This window comes from Macrobrachium nipponense, chromosome 42 (genome assembly GCF_015104395.2).
Source record: "Macrobrachium nipponense isolate FS-2020 chromosome 42, ASM1510439v2, whole genome shotgun sequence".
In the NCBI taxonomy this organism is placed as follows: Eukaryota; Metazoa; Arthropoda; class Malacostraca; order Decapoda; family Palaemonidae; genus Macrobrachium; species Macrobrachium nipponense.
The window spans coordinates 1,807,779-1,824,438 of NC_061103.1; the positions used below are offsets into that span (position 1 = coordinate 1,807,779).

Genomic DNA, 16,660 nt, shown 5'->3' on the forward strand with positions numbered 1-16,660 from the left:
TGAAAGTCATTTTAACCTGATTGGACAAGAAAAGCAACGTGTGAAACTGGCAGTGCAACTGTTATCCAGCACAACTGCAAATGCAATAGCGTTTTTGGGTGAGAAAGGCCTGTAATTGGGAGGAGACAGCAAAGTTCGTATCATTAGTTGACGAGTGGTTTGATATGAATTCTTGTACTGTTTATGGTGACAAGGCATCCCGAAACGCCTTTGGAATTTATTATGAAAAACAGAAAAATGTTTTGCATGAAATGATGGACACCATGAGAACCATGAGGGTGGCAAACTCACGGTTTAATTGCATGTATAAATTTCAAAAGGGAGTGATTTTGTCATGCAAGTCTCTGATAGGCCTATATGAGATGGTAAAGAAATTATATGGTGTTAAATTCATTCCTACAAGAAGACTGAATCAGGATGTACTTGAACACTTTTTTGGATGTGTACGCCAAATGAATGGGCCATATGAAAATCCTATTTCAGTAAACTTCAAATTCTGCTTGGGGAAAGACATTGCGCTGTTAAGTGAAAAAAAAACCCTTCCGAATGCATAGAAGAATCTGATATCCTTAACCAGCAAATGCAAACTCCAGCAAGTGCAATGCGAGACAGCGAGAGAAAACTATCTGTAGAAATATGCCTGACAAGTATTCTTTTCAAAACAGTAGAATGTGGCTGAAAAAGAAAATGAGGACGCAATAGACTTGGGAGAGGAAACTAATAATCAGACAGAGGAAGACAAGATGTTGATATCTGAAGTGATAGAAGAAGAATCTCTTCGATACATTGGAGGCTATATTGTGAAGAAGTTTGGATTAAAATATCCTCATTTGAGAGTTAAGGCATCAGAGGCTAACGAAAAAGGAAAAACATGGCTTAGTACTATTAACATGGGCGGACTTCATGCTCCTTCTGATGATTTCATGTCTCATTTATCTATCATGAGAGAAATTTTCATTGCTGCTCATGGTGATACTTTAAGAGAAGGCAAGGACTGCATAAAGTCATTAATTTCAGAAATGGAATTATCGGGAGTTGATATTCCCAAAGATGTGATAGCATTTTTTGCTAAAATTTCTGTGTTCTTTCGGATGAGATATCTGAACAAAGCAATTGTAATAGATAAAAAGAAAAAGTGTCGTAGCATGAAAAAGAAATTTATGAAATTGTGAATATGTTAACTATGTTTTTTTCTTTTTTTGACTTTTGAAACTGTACAATAAATTATATGATTAAAATAGTTTTGTTTTTATGTCACCTCAATTTTCTCATTTCGGTTCTTAGTTTTCCTTTTATAATCAGAGTATATGTTTATAGACAAAGAGACCCAAACAAATATGAAAACCTTACCTGAAACTTAGTTTTACTAAAGAAATTAGAGCTTAACCAAAAAGTAAAGAAAAATACAAATCAACGGCAGATTAAAATGGTTGAGATCTTATCCCTTTTGATGACTAGGCTACCTTTAGTTCCTCTGGTCAGTACTTTAACGATACGATCATTTACTTATAACCAAAATAACGAATATGAAAGTCTTAACTTGAGTTGAGTTTCACTAATGAAAGCATGAATGTAGAAAAGAAAAAAGACAAGTATCAGGAACGGGTAGATAAGCCAAGATAAAAGAGAGAAAGGAATTAGCGCCTATCATATACTGAGCGCCACCCGCCTCACGGGGGCTCACGTGACGAGATGCGCGGAATAGGCCTTATTTTCGTCCCACTCTTAACTGACCCCTCTCTGTATGGATCCTGATATAGCCATTCTGCTATGAAGATCCGGTCATCTGTAAGATTTTGGTACTTGTAAAAGCCACAATATGACTCTAGAAGGCAAACTTAAAAACCTGTTATGTGTAAATGTAACACAAGTAACAACAGAATTACTTTCAGAAAACAGTTGATATCCTATCTAGTTCACTTTGCAAGAAAGCACTTCACCCACCTCACTTTCATAAACAGGTTGCATAGAAAAATCATTAACACAGGATGAATAACCACATAAAATATAATTAGTGCGACAAACCTACTACTATTCAGAATGAAATCTGGGTTTAACATGAAGGTTGCTGACCCGTGTCATTGTATATTTAAGATAGACACTTTTGGTCAAAAACTTCAGACCGGTCCTGTGTAAATCTGTTGACCTATCCTACCTCCATATTCATACATTTACATATTAAACTATCGCTACCAAATATTCATACATTGACATATAGACCTATTCCTACCAAATATCCATACATTGTCATATAGACCTATGCCTACTAAATATTCATACATTGACATATTGACCTATTTCTACTTCCATATTCACACATTTACATATTAAACTATGCATAAGGCCTACAGTAACAGTTGTGTTTACAGAAGAAATGTTTTTTTGAGTGAATCTAAACATTTTTGAACGACCGACAGGATATTTTTTTACCTTTTAACTAATTGATATACCGTGTTGTTTCACCAACAAAGATTAAAAATACGCTGTATTTCTTTAGAAATTATTTTTCTGCCCTGTTTAACACGCTCATTATTTATTTTTGACATTTTCATTCTCATAAATAAATCCTAAATATCCCATCTTAAAAGTCCTGTGTCTTTAACTCGACACGAAACACCTTTTTCAGACCTTTTTAAGGCTCTCCCATAGGGCTGTCCTACCCCTCTCCCCTCCCCCATCCCCCCCCCCCCACAGTACAGCAGCAACAACAACCAAGTAGTTTGTAAGGTTACTCCCCGAGTAAGCGAAAATAATAAGAATAAACTTGCCAAGTTCAGTCGTCGACTCCTGCCATGAATGCTGAATAGCATTTAACTTCGACGTCAGCTGATGTATTTAGGCTCCAGGTGGTTCCAGGTGGTTCCTAGTGGTTTCTAGTTGTTCCTTCTCCTCCTCCCCCTCAGTCGTTATGGTCCATGTAGTCGTTTCATTACATCCATAAAGCCGACTTGATACAAAAGCATTCATCTTCATAAAAACAATTTAAACGCTAAAACCGATGTCTTCAAACATTAGCTGATTTCATCAAACATTTATACTGATTTCTTTAAACATTAGCTGATTTCATCAAACATTTATACTGATTTCTTCAAACATTAGCTTATTTCATCAAACTATTACTTTTTTTCTTCAAACATTTACTTTCTTCAAACATTTACTTTCTTCAAACATTTACTTTTTTCTTCAAACAATTACTTCTTCAAACATTTACTTTTTTCTTCAAGCAATTATTTTCTTCAAACGATTACTTTTTTCTTCAAACATTTATGAGTTTTATTATTGAAAATGTCGCCTTTGCGTCAGATTGATAGACACTTACTTGACGCAAATAAAAAATCTACCTCTTTCAGCAAAATAGAAGTTTATTACATAATAATTCAGATATCTAGTTCGTTTTTAAATTCTCTTAATTACTCGTTAATCATAGATTTGATTGACGGCGTTGATATCACAATTTTTGGAGGTAAATTGTATTTTTCCTAACTATACAAACCTGAGGTCCTTTACATAAGGAATTACTTACGGCGTAGCTGGAATTACGGCCATTGAATCTTGAACAAGGTGGTTAGGCAGTAACTACCGTGGCAGGTGGGTAGGCTAGCCTGCCCGGATGTAAACACTCCACTTTGCCTTTCGGCCCAGGTTCAGATTGAGGGGTGGCATGAGGTGGGCATATATGTAAAGGACCTCAGCTTTGTACAGTAATGAAAAATATAATTTACTTCCAAAAATTGTGATTTGTTCCTATACGATATACAAACCCTCGGTCCTTTACATAAGGAAGACTCACTGATTGGTGGGAGGAATCTGAGTGAGCCTCTAGAACTGACTGGAGTTCTGCACACCTAGGTTACTCCTCCTGGTTGTAAGAGCGAGGAGGAGTGCCCTGCTGCCTCTGACAACTTGATCGGAGTATAGGAGCTGCATGATCAAGTGTCAGACTTCTGGGCCTTTTCGAAAAGAGAGGAATCATGACTCATCCAAAAAAGGGCTGTGAGGAATATTTGGCGTCGGAGACATTAATGCAAAGTTCTGGGTTGGGTTTGCATTATTGTCAGTCTCCTTCTTCCCGTTGCTAGAGGGAGCAGGATTGCTTCTATGATTCTGATAAGAAACATAAAAAGGATGCTTATGTATAAGCTTACCACATCAATCGTCCGACCAGCCAGTGTGAGTTTGAGTCCTATCCTCAACCCAAAGGAAGAGGAGCGGAAGGATGAGGTGTGGAAGGGGGTGGGAGCCAGTCACTCTTGCATCCTTCTTACCTCTACAACTGCACACCATGGACGAGATGCATCTTGTCCTCTCGAAGGAGCTGGATAAGCAAACACATCCTGCAAACATCCACCACTGGTCCAAGGAAATGAGGTTCCAAGGACCTGTGGGCAGGCCCGAAGGGAAAGATAGATATGGTCGCAATGACCTTATCCACCTTCCTGTCCGACATATTCTTCAGAGTGATGACCAGAACCCATCCACTGGGCTATCCAACTGCAGTGAAGTCTCTCACAGTCTCATAATATCCGCAGCGGATAAAGACACCGACACTCCATGGTGGGTGTCGATCCTTATGGGTACAGGAACACGCCAACAGGACAAAGTAATGACTGATCTGGATCAACCGATACAAAGTCCACAGAATAGCTCGTGACGGTCTTGGACTCTTCAACAGCTGCCGACTGACTGCACTCAGTGTGACCGTGTGAGGCGAGCAGTCATGCATCCGAGATGTAGTCATGTGACCCTCGCCTTTTGAGAGATTATGCCAAGAAACCATACAAATCGTCTATCTTGTTGCCACCGATGTTGGGAGATGAGATGATGATATTCTCAAGGCATGCACCCATCAGACAAAAGTCAATTGCCTTCTAGAGACTGAGGTCCCTGATGGCAAGACAGAAGCTCTCATAGTAGTAGAATCTCAACTAAGGAGAAACAATACTATGTACCGGTGAAAGACTAAGGTGTTTAGGTGAATGCGGACCTACGTCTTCACAGCTTAATTGAGAGAAGTTAACTCTCAAGTTTCTGAATGTAAAAAAAACGGCTTTAAACCCTGTTGTTTTACCGAGGACTGAAAATGCTAAACCGCTACTTCATTGCTGTTCGGTGAGAAGTCGGAGATGCAGTGAAAGCGGAGCGCTTTTCAGTAATGAAAACACAGGGATTGTACTGCCTGAAGAACCGCTTCTCATGGGCTGGATCAGGGAGGACATTCCTATACTTGGAAGTGGAGTTGGCAGGGCGGGGAACAGGCGAGGTCTTCCGTTATCATCTACAATTCGGGGTGAACAAAGAATAATTGCACACCTATGAGTTATGAGATGTATTTAGAAGACAAACTCAGATGTCTGAAGAAATCATTCTGCTTCATCGCAGCGGCAAGTGTGATAAAGGAGAAGACTAGGCTACAGACTTCTGTTACCGTGAGGTGAACAGAAAGATGATAACGAGTCTAGTGAGATACCTCTGTCTGAAAATTCTCGCAACGGCAAAAGGCGATGCAGTAGAGATGGTCATGCACGTATGTGAGAATTCCAGCCAACCAGAGACCTAAGTCTGTGATTGCCGGGCAGACATTCGATTCAGTAGTCAATCATAGCAGAGGACGAGAGACAATTGCCGACCAAACTATCTCGGAGAGCCAGCTGGTACTGGGCTGTGGCAGGCAGGGCTGGCAGGCAGCCCGTACACTGCTAGCTCTCGCTCACTCGTCATTCTGAGTTGCCAGGTAATCCATTCCAAGAAGGAATGCGTTCGGCTAGAACTATCCAGTGCAAGAAAATACGCTCGAGCATTTGGATTTTAACTGAAACGGATTTCGGTGAATGCAAACACTGTGGTGTTGTTGTAACAATACCACAAGTGTCTCAAAATCGAAACTGATAACTCCTGGGAGGCTTGCAGGGCTGTCCCGAGTTGTAGTTCAATTAAGAAGATACTATTCCTCTCGGTCACAACCTGTACAGTTAACTACGGTAAGTGCCTACACCTCGGACAATTCAACTGATAACAGAAGCATGTCATGAGGGCAATATATGTAGTATATTTGTAGGTTCCTGTACATAGACCTCCAGCCTAAATTCTCTTCCATTCAAGGAACAAGAATAAGGACTGGAAGCCAACCCCCTTCATCCTCTAATGAAGAGAGCGAAGGTGAAGTTTTCCCGAAGGAAGACTTCTACGGTGATAACAGAATACCGAAGATGATAGTTCAGCCAAACTGGATGTTCCCACCCGTTCTTCTCTATCCCGAGATATTCTTCCTTCAGCAGCAGTACTTCCTTCGAACGCTAGAAATTCCAGGAATTCGAGCATTCTCGTCTCGCCCACTCTGGACCATGGTTTCGCCCAAGTGTTTGCAGATCTTAGTAGACCAAAACACTCGAAGAGTGCTAGAAACTCAGAAGAATTTTAAGCGCTCGGCAAAACCGACCCCCTGAATTTCGTCAGATGATCATCAGGTGGTGGTCCTCCCGATTCCCGTAGAAATCCTTCCTCAGCGACGGGGACTTACGTCCGGTAGGACCCGAAGGTCCCTCCAGGAACGCAGTCCCCGACTAGGAATCCTACAGAGAACGCTCTGCAGGATCCCTCCCCTTCCCGTCGCAGCCATAGGAAGGAATGGGGGAGGAAGATTTCTCCGTAGACTTCACACAGTTGGGAATGATGTCCTACAGTGTAGTGTTATTTGCACACAAAAGCGAATCACAGAGCGTAATTCACACCTGGTGGCAGAAGCGAGTGGGAGCTCTATCTCTATCGGCTGCCAAGCCAAGGCTGAGTGTCGCAGACAGCTTGCCCGGGGGGGACTGGGAGAGGGGGAACCAAGCTACACGCCAAATATCGCCGGATCCCACGTAACAGCATTCCTTGCGACTGCAGCTCCTTGAGAACCTTATATGGACAACCCAAGTATTTGTATATTTCTTGTCAAGAGTTATTTGCATTTAATACAATTTAAATTTAAAACTTTGTAGTATGTTTGAGTTATGTCATGTGTGGAACAAAATTGAAGCCTTGGGCTGAAAGATTGTATTTTAACCTTTATGTATTATATTCTTATTAAATGAACTAATTACCTCCTGTGTATTTTTACATTTGTGTGTATCGCCACTCACTGAAACTTTTAAATTAAGCTAGCAAGGTAACAGTATTAATTTTTGTACTTATCCTATTTTAAATTTTTGTTTTCAGTGTATCATATTTTATGGAAATCTTGGTTTGTAAGAGAAACCAATTCATTTTTGTCAAGAGTCAAAGACGTTTTTCAGTAAAATGTTACAAAAAAATTACATGGTATTTGTAACATTGTATATGTTTTGACATAGTGAGTTTCTGCTCTTGCGCCAAGGGAAATTGAATTTCAGGTTACTGCTTAGATAAGAATGTGATGGTGGTGAATATAACTTTCTACTGTACTACTTCATTTTGGCAAAGAGATGCAAGGCAAGAAATGTTATGATACCATATGTCAGGTTATATTTCCTTAGTAATGTAAATATTGGAGTGGAAAAATGTGATATTTTATACTGGAAATGTGATTTTGAAGAGAATGTGCAACAACCAGTGAGTCACTCTAGATGGTGTTTGGAAAAATATAGTGAATGCAAGATGTAGAACATATGTTACAATATAGGAACTAAGGTAGTCATTTTGTGGTCTAAAGTGATTTTAGAAAAAGACTCCCAGAAGAATCTGGAAACAAACTCAATGTCCCTATGACATTTGATTAAGTAATTCGAATGCTCTTTCTTATACACTCTGAAATTAGATCCTGCATAGAAACAAATATGAAAAATAAAAATTTTATTTTGTTCATAATTGCAAGTATATTTATAATTTAATGAACTGCTTACAATTACACCTTAAATGAGGTAGTTGTTTTGTATTATGTATTCATAAGTTAATTAACACTTACCCATTAGATTTAACAAAAGATAGTTTCCTGCAAAGTGATATAATACCTCCATGTTAGATACTTTGTTTTTAGCAGTAACATTTTGAAAGTACTTCCTTTATTTTTAACAAAATCTGGCAAATTATGCAGCATCACCACTTATAAATACTGTAGTTTATTCTGACGACCTGATGTGGTTCCTCCGTTCTCATTCTCAAAAGACTCACTTTTTCTTGACTGCAGCTGTGACCTGCAAGAAAATATTTCATAGTGACATCTGCACAAAGATAAGACTGATTAATAGATCACATGAATGATAAAACCTTACTTAAGGAAAATTGTTCATGTCCATTTACACACAGGTAGACCGGTCCTCACTTTCTAAAACTAGTTTTAGAACAGATGCATATACTAGTGTTATATCATTTACCATTTCAAAACTGGTACTGTGGCTGCTTGTTTAGTTACTTGTGAAAATCTTTACTGATATTATCAAGAGCTTTACAGCTGATACTATGTTTTGTGATGTGAGATTAGTGTAATGTTGCTCAACCGACCACCATTCACTTAACACCTGAAACAATTTCCATGTCAAAATGAATTTATTTGAGTATATTTTATCTCTATTACCTGCTTTGATATGTAAATCCCATTCAGTTTTGTTCTCACAGGAATACAAACCTTTGTCTTTCATGAAGGAGTATCATCAGCGTAAGCTGGATTGGTCACTGAAGCTTATTAGTTGCTAAGTGGTGGTATGTAAGTGAATGGGGGTTAGTACATACCCTCCCACATGTCTGCATACCCCTATTTTTTCTCTTTTCTCTTGTCAAGTCTAGAGATTCTCCCTCATTGCAGTTCCTTAATATCCGGGCACCTATTTGATAGGTAAACAATCACTCCGTACCAAGGGCTCCTAACAGTAGACTGGGAGACATATCCTTCATCTTTTTGGTTTTAGGTAAGCCTGTAATTGTAATTTAAGGGAAAAATTTGTCAACATGTCATGCTATTATATTTTTGGGGGTTCATTTCTATACGCTTGAAGACAAAACGTTATATTACGTGGAAAGATTATCAAAACAACAGTAACAAGCACAAATGGCGGCAAGGGAAGATACGAGTAGAATTTGAAACTGGTCAAGATTACAGAATACCCATTTAAGCTTAAGTAGAAAATTAATTATCCAAGAAGCAAATAGAGAAATTAGGACTGTTAGCCTGACAGACACTGGACTGTAGAAATAAAACTGAAGGTGTTACTCGCACGTTAGAGATACAGTAAGTACCTGAAGAAGGAATGCTGGATGGATGCTAGGCAAGTGGCAAAACAATGACTTAAAACCTGATTTAAAGAAGAAGGACCAGGTTCAACGTTTCTTGATCATCCAGCAATCCTATATATAATTCATTTTTAAAGTTTTCATTTTAGGCCTGACTGAAATTGGCCAACGAAAATAATGCTGATGAAAGTTACTTACCAAGCAAATTAAGATTCGATCAGCTATCAACTCCTCCATAGAAGACCATCAAGATGACAGTAGATACTGATAAGAATATTCACATTTTCTAAGGGACACCCTCCACTTATCTACTGCATTTTGTTGACAGCAGTCGACCAAAATAAAAATGTTTATGTATTCAAAAGGCACACGTCTCTTGTTCATTTTTTCTTAGGATATGAGACAGCTACGTTGAAAAATTGTTGTTGGAAGCTCACACTTTTCCAAGAAAGTTTGACACAATTCCACTGATACTTTGAGAATAAGTTTGCTCCTTTGTAACCCTGGTAACACTGCACAGTATTATGTTTCTGATACCATTGCTCATTAGCAATAGATTTCAAGCCAAGAAATGAATTTAGTTAGTGAATTCAAATATAACTTTCTAGATAACACCCTAGTGTAGGCCCATATTTTTTTTCCACGATTGCCCACACTTCCTATAAAAGGTGATTTCGATACCCTGTAATTCACTTGTGCCAACATTATTCAGTGTCAGAATCTTGTACGATCTTGCTTAATATTCTTCCTAAAGACATAATTAATAATGAGTCTTCAGTTAAATTCCGAAAGGACTGATACTTTTTGATAAATGTACGCATTTGGAGAATTTTCCTTTGACAATCTGTTTCATGTTCCAGTTAAATTACTTAGGTCATATGTCTTGTGTCTTGCCAACAAGGTGCGATGAATTCAAGGCTTATGAATTGCATTCCATCAGTAGACAGAGAAGTTGAAACCACGGGTTATTAGGAAAAACGATAGAAGTTGAACTCATCAAAATCAGAAAAAAAATCTGCATCTAGGAACATGTAAAACTTGCCAGTCATCTTACAGATATTACTAGTTCTTCTCACTAGCACTACTGGTTCTCTGAAAAATCAACTTGCTAGGTATGGCAATGATATCAATCCCTGCCTTGCTAATTCATGTGATTTCTCAGAAGCTAGCTTAATAGCTAGATTGTCTTGCTAGTTTCAGATGTTGATGAAGGCGAGGCAGACACTATAGCCTATTGATAATCATTACTGTACTCTGTTTTTTTCCATCTGTCCATCTGCCTGTAGTGTTTTCGCATGGTAACACTGCGTCCCGGGCTTTAAATAGTTATACTATGTGTAAGTTTTAGGTAAATAAAAGGATATCTGGGAGTACATTTGCAACTGAAAAGTGTTTAATAATTTACTGTATGCGAATTATCCGTTAATATTCGAAATAGGATATTATCTAAAGCACAGGACGCAGTGATACCATGCGCAAACACCACAGGCGGATGGACAGATGAAATAAAACAGAGTATAGTTCTCATACTGATAGTCATTACTAGTTCTCAGAAGCTGATGCAATGGTTTCGAATTCTGGAGATGAAGTCGCTGGTCAGTATATTTCTCAGAAACTGGAGGCGAAGTAAGACTTTCTTGTGCCAGTTATTACTAGTTCTCAAGAGGCTGAAGGTGAAGTTATACACCCTTTCCTGCAAGACTAGAAGTCAATCCTTGTCTTCATACGCAGGAGCTGGAGAAGAATACAAAAAGCTGTTTGGCTTGCTGGTATGATTCCAAAATTAGATGAAGTCAAACCCTGTAATGCTAATTAGTACACGTGCCAAAAGATGGAGGTGAAGGAATATACTTTTGTCAAACAGTGCTGGTTCTCAGCAGAGAGCAACGAAGGCAAACCTTTCATTTAGATACCCAAACACAGATCCTTTTTGCAGAGCAATTATGTCAGCACTGTCCTCCTTGGAAATCGCACTGATCTCTATATTAAAGGACGATTGAGCCAAGGGTGATTTCTTAAAAGTATGCAAGAATGGTTTCTCAGAAGAGGTCGTCAACAGACTAGAACAGTATTGGTTATTCTCAGAGGGCGATGTAGCAGGTGTTAAAATGGTTCCCATTACGTAAAAAAATTGAGCTAATATAATCTCATTCTCGAAAATGTCACATCGGTCAATTTTTTTGGTGATTTCAAAATCCAGTGATCAGACTTTGCCTTTCAAAAATCTAAAAAAAAAAAACACTCCAAACTGGCTTTGTGTGCTCAACAAAAACTCCCTTACTTTGCCAGGTCGTTGTCGCTCCTATAGGTGATTTGGCGTTATCTCTGGGGAGGAAAAATATATAATAATTATAATAAAAAAGAATCTGAAATGACAAATGGAGACTTAGGGAGACTGGGGGTCTCCATAAGTGACACAAAATGAGCATCAACGGTTGTAATTGCGTTCCGTGACCTGTACCTCAGAGCAACTAGACTAAAGCTTTCTTAAATCTTAACACGCTTATAAGCAATCACTTCCAGGATTTATTTCAGCAAGTCCTTACGTACCTGAATACAGTGGCCCCTACTTATGCAACGTTTTATGTCACCTTTATGTGACTACGGCTTATTTGAACAACCCTAGACCTAGACTCGGTGCATTTTGAGATAAGAGCTTTCCGAACCTCTGGATATCCTACCTTCGACTGATGAACACTTTCAGGTCATCGGAAGTGCGACGCTATGACTGCATGTCCCGAGGCCAAGAGGAAGACAAACTGCAAAGCCACCGAAGACTTCGAGGAGTAGTCACTGGTGCCGACGCCACTGCTGTGAGTGTTGTGTTGTACAGCCGCGTGGTGCTGACCTGCAGAAGAATGCAAGGTTTATTTAAACCTTTGCGCCAATACTCTCTCTCTCTCAGTGTGGATGAGTTTAAAAGAAAGCTAGACAAAATCATTAGGAGGACACTGTGAAGCACAGTAAAACCAGCTCCTACAGATAAGTGAGCACACGATGTCCCCTCGTATGGACTATTAATAAGTCTTTGAGACAATCCTAATCCTTGTAACTCCTTGTAACTCTCTTTATAGATGCATGGTATAACGGGCATTACTCGGAGCAACAGATTCTGATGTAGTAAATCCGAATAGAAGAATAAGCTATGTTTATGATGAAAAATGTAAAAAAAAATTATTTGCCTACACACACACACTATAGATACACTATTCACCTCTATTTTACAAGCAGTTAAAAATTATATATATATATATATATATATATATATATATATATATATATATATATATATATATATATATATATACATATATATATATATATATATATATATATATATATATATATACATACATATATATATATATATATATATATATATATATATATATATATATATATATATATATATATATATATATATATATATATATATATATATATATATATTCATATAATTGCATCCTTTTTCTTTTTAACCTTAACCTCACCATAGTTCTACATCTAATACAATATTAATTAAACAAATGAATTACGTTATGCACCTGACTTACTGTGTAACACAATGACTTGCGTGGAGGTCCAGAAAATTGCATCTAATTGGATCAATAACGGCCTGGAAATTCTGAGAATTGCAATTCACTCTTGTTAACCAAGCTCATCCAGATTTGAATGTCAGAATTGTGTGAATTTTAAGAAAAAGTCAGGATTAGCAGCCAACCTGCTGTCGTCTCGTCACTATGAAAAATAGCAACAGTTCTAGCGTATGAGTTAGCCTGTTGATCCTGGCCACGATGTTCTTCTCCACTTTCGAGAAAGGTTTACTAACTTTTTCAGCAGATTTTCTCTTGAAATGATTGATATTCTTTGGGTGCGTTTTACTGCACGAAGCAATATTCGGGTTTGCTAACATCCCTACTAAAATAACACATTCTCTGGGCTAGACGCCCGAACTCACTTGACTGTATGTGAACGGACACAGAAGAAATTCCGCCGGTGTCTGGTCGACAGCTGTACCTTCCCGAGTCCCGTGGCGTCACATTCGACAACCTCAGTCGACTGACTGTCCTCTCACTCGTTTTCTCTGTCTGGTAAAGAAAGGAAAAAGGAGGCACATGTAATACATAAATCACCGTTAGTTACGGTTAAAAACCGTCCAGGATTCTAGAGTTATTCCCTGTCATCTTCTAAATTAGTTATTGTCTTTTCTTTTAGTTTCAGGTGCAGTGGAAATGGAAAAATTAGCGCCTCAGCGGCGTGGTCGATATGGTGCTGGCGTGCCACCTCGGTGACCGCGAGTTCGATTCTCGAACATTCCACTGAGGTGGTGAGAGATGTGTATTTCTAGTGAGAGAAGTTCACTCTCGCTGTTGCTCGGAAGTCACGTATAAAGCCGTTGCTGAATAACCGTTACTGGTTCCATGAAACGTAAAAAAAAAACACCATGCAAACAAACAAGTGGAATGGAATGGAATATAAAATTTAGGGCTGCAAGGAGAATTGATACTAAAAAAAGGCTTTAAAGGCGTATATAACTGGAGACAAGACATTGCAGTTACGCTATAAAACAATCGTCAGAAGATAAAAAAAAAAAAAAAAGTAAGAAGAAGAGGAGACAACATACAGGGATCGAAGAAGGGACGCTGCAAAGAACCTTAAGCAATGCCTACAGTGCACCCCGCTGGAGGTGCAGTCTTTGCGCACTTTACAACTTAATCTCACGAAACATGGAAGACTTTGAGGCAATGCAGTCTGGAAGCAGGCAAAGCACGAGACCAACACCTCTTCGCTCAAAGCAATTCCCTCTTTTTATCAAATAACAACGGAACGTCAGTCCGGCTGATTACAAAATGACAAATATTTTCAATTTAGATTTCATTTCGCAAATGAATGGTTCAGCAGGGACCTAGATGGGGGCTAATATTGTGTTGTATTAATTGCTTCTGGGACGTTTATTATTTATTAATGCCTATTGATTTACATTGGTTTGTTTTCCTCGAGCTTTTCTCTGTTACTTGACTGTTGATCAATTTCGTGTGTCGTGGACCATAAGGAATACTTTTAGCATAACTGTTCATGTAAGGATTAAATGTAACCTTCATAATTCAAAGATACTTTAGGATTTAAACAATTTTACTTAAGTGTTATTGTGAGGATGTTGAGATGGCAATGTGGACTTACTAGAAAGGATCAGGTTAGGAATGGACATGTTAGAGGCATTCAAAATAGCACCAGCTTCAACCAAGGTGAGGGAAAGTAGACTGAGATGGTATGGACATATAAATAAAGAGACGATGAGGAAGAAGACCACCCGATAAGGAAGATGATGGATATGGGTCTACCAGATAGGAAGGAGAAGGTTGTAGGTAGATCAAAATTGCGATGGATTGACTGTACGAAGAGAGAGAGAGAGAGAGAAATATAAAGAAATTGGGGATAGGGGTCTACCAGGTAGGAAGGAGGTTATAAGTAGACCAAAATTGCGACAGATTGACTGTGTGAAGAGCGATACAAAGAAGTTGGGATTGAGCGAGGAAGATCCACTGGACCGAAGTAGATGAAAGAATGTGTTGAAGAACCATTACAGCGACTCCAAATAGGGACAAGCTTGTAGAGAAAGGAGAAGAAGAAAATGAAGAAGAAGAAGAAGAGAAGTTATTTTGGATAAAAGTATCTACTCTCCATCTTTTCAAAGAGATTAAGAATACCCAGACCCAGGCAAACCTGAAGGTAGACCTTCCTATTACACCGAAAACCAGACCTGTATATATTACTTTTGATTTACGCTATTAAATTGATCGACGTATAATTCTTTTCATAAAAAACATCCATTCTATTCAGTATTCCATTTGATGTTCAATCCCACTATTTTCCATTCCACATCTATTTAGACGAAGTGATTCAACAAACTAAGAAACACAATTTACGAGGAAAATATAGCAGCCACTGCCGTGAAATACAAAATTAAAATGAATACGCTATATTTTATTAGAAATAATGACCCTCTTTCGTTTAACATGCACATCATTTTTGACATTTTCATTCTCATAAATAAATCATAAATATCCCATCCTAAAATTCCTGTATCTTGCACTCAACGCGAAACACCTTTTTTCAGACCTTTTATGGGCTTTTCCACAGGGCTTTCCTAACCACAACAAGAACAATAACTGGAAGAATAAGAACAACAACAACAACAACAACAAAGTAGTTTGTAGGCTTACGCCCAGATTAAGGAAAATTTAATAATTTCTCTATAAAGCAATATATACTAAAATACAGTGACTTTCTTATAGCGGGAAACAGAGCAGCAGCCACTTCCGTGAAAGAAACAAAGAAAAAAAAAACACTTTCCAGGTAAACTAATGTATAAATCACTGCCCATAAAGCAGTGTTTCTTAAAGTGTGGTCCGCGGACCCCAAGGGATCCGTAGAATGTTCCAAGGGGTCCTCAGGATAATGTGAGGAGGAAGCGTTGCTGTTCAGTTCACTAAAATTTGTGTGCAAAACTGCAAAATTAATAATGTTGTGAAAGTTATTTTAAATAAAAGGTAAACAACTGTGTTAAAGATAAGCCATTAATAAATAATTCGGTGGCAATTTTAGTACTATAATATATTGTACCCTGAAAATACTTTTAAACCCAAGAGGGAAATTATCATTAATAATGGGTCCGCTACATGAGTCATTTTAATAAAAAGGGGCAGCTAGAGTCATTTTACATAGAGTCAGCTACACAGAGTCTAATAAAAAGGGGTCAGCTACACAGAGTCATTTTAATAAAAAGGGGTCAGCTACACAGAGTCATTTTAATAAAAAGGGGTCAGCTACATAACAGAGTCATTTAATGAAAAGGGAGTCAGCTTTTACACAGAGTCATTTTAATAAAAAGGAAAAAGGTCAGCTGAAACAGAAGTCATTTTATAAAAAGGGGTCAATAACAGGATGTCAATTTTAATTAAAAAAGGCGGGGTCAGCCACCTACCACATAGTCATTTTAATAAAAAGGGGTCAGCTACACAGAGTCATTTTAATAAAAAGGGTTCCGCTGCGCAAAAATGTTTGAGAAACACAGCCCATATAAGGTAACGCGCGACCCTCTTGCCACACAAAAGCAACGGGGTAAGGTAATTATCAACAACGTTACCTGCAGAGCAATCCCGCCCCTCGGGGAATCGTAGTGCAGCCTCACGGCTCCGTGGAACCACGCCACCAGCTCCGGTCCTCTGACGCCCCTGTGCCGGATGCTGCACACCAGGGATAGGATGCTGCCCTGCTGCATGTACCTCTCGCTGGGGCCTTCCACCTCGACTTCTGTTCCTGGAAGGGTGAGGTGAAGAGAAGGTTGGTTGTTAACGTCTCAGTTGAAGGATATGGGTGTCTGGCAGCATCTGGGAGGTTCCGGTTGGATCTGAGTGCTTTATTTGATTGGTATATATATTATCTCTGAAGTCATGTAAAGCCGTTGGTCCCGCGT

The 16,660-nt window shown here is 38.6% G+C and overlaps 1 protein-coding gene across 1 annotated transcript in view; it reads right to left on the reverse strand.

Moving 5' to 3' along the window:
• Positions 1 to 7,829: 7,829 nt before the first annotated feature.
• Positions 7,830 to 16,660, reverse strand: part of LOC135212924 (protein sidekick-1-like) — a 99,573-nt gene continuing 90,742 nt past the window's right edge. The window contains exons 6-10 of the mRNA XM_064246665.1: positions 16,331 to 16,503; positions 13,142 to 13,271; positions 9,382 to 12,031; positions 8,582 to 8,867; positions 7,830 to 8,150 (exon numbers count right to left, since the gene is read on the reverse strand). Of these exons, the coding sequence (XP_064102735.1) occupies positions 11,889 to 12,031; positions 13,142 to 13,271; positions 16,331 to 16,503 (446 nt within the window). The 3' untranslated portion in view covers positions 7,830 to 8,150; positions 8,582 to 8,867; positions 9,382 to 11,888. The remainder of the gene's footprint in view (positions 8,151 to 8,581; positions 8,868 to 9,381; positions 12,032 to 13,141; positions 13,272 to 16,330; positions 16,504 to 16,660) is intronic.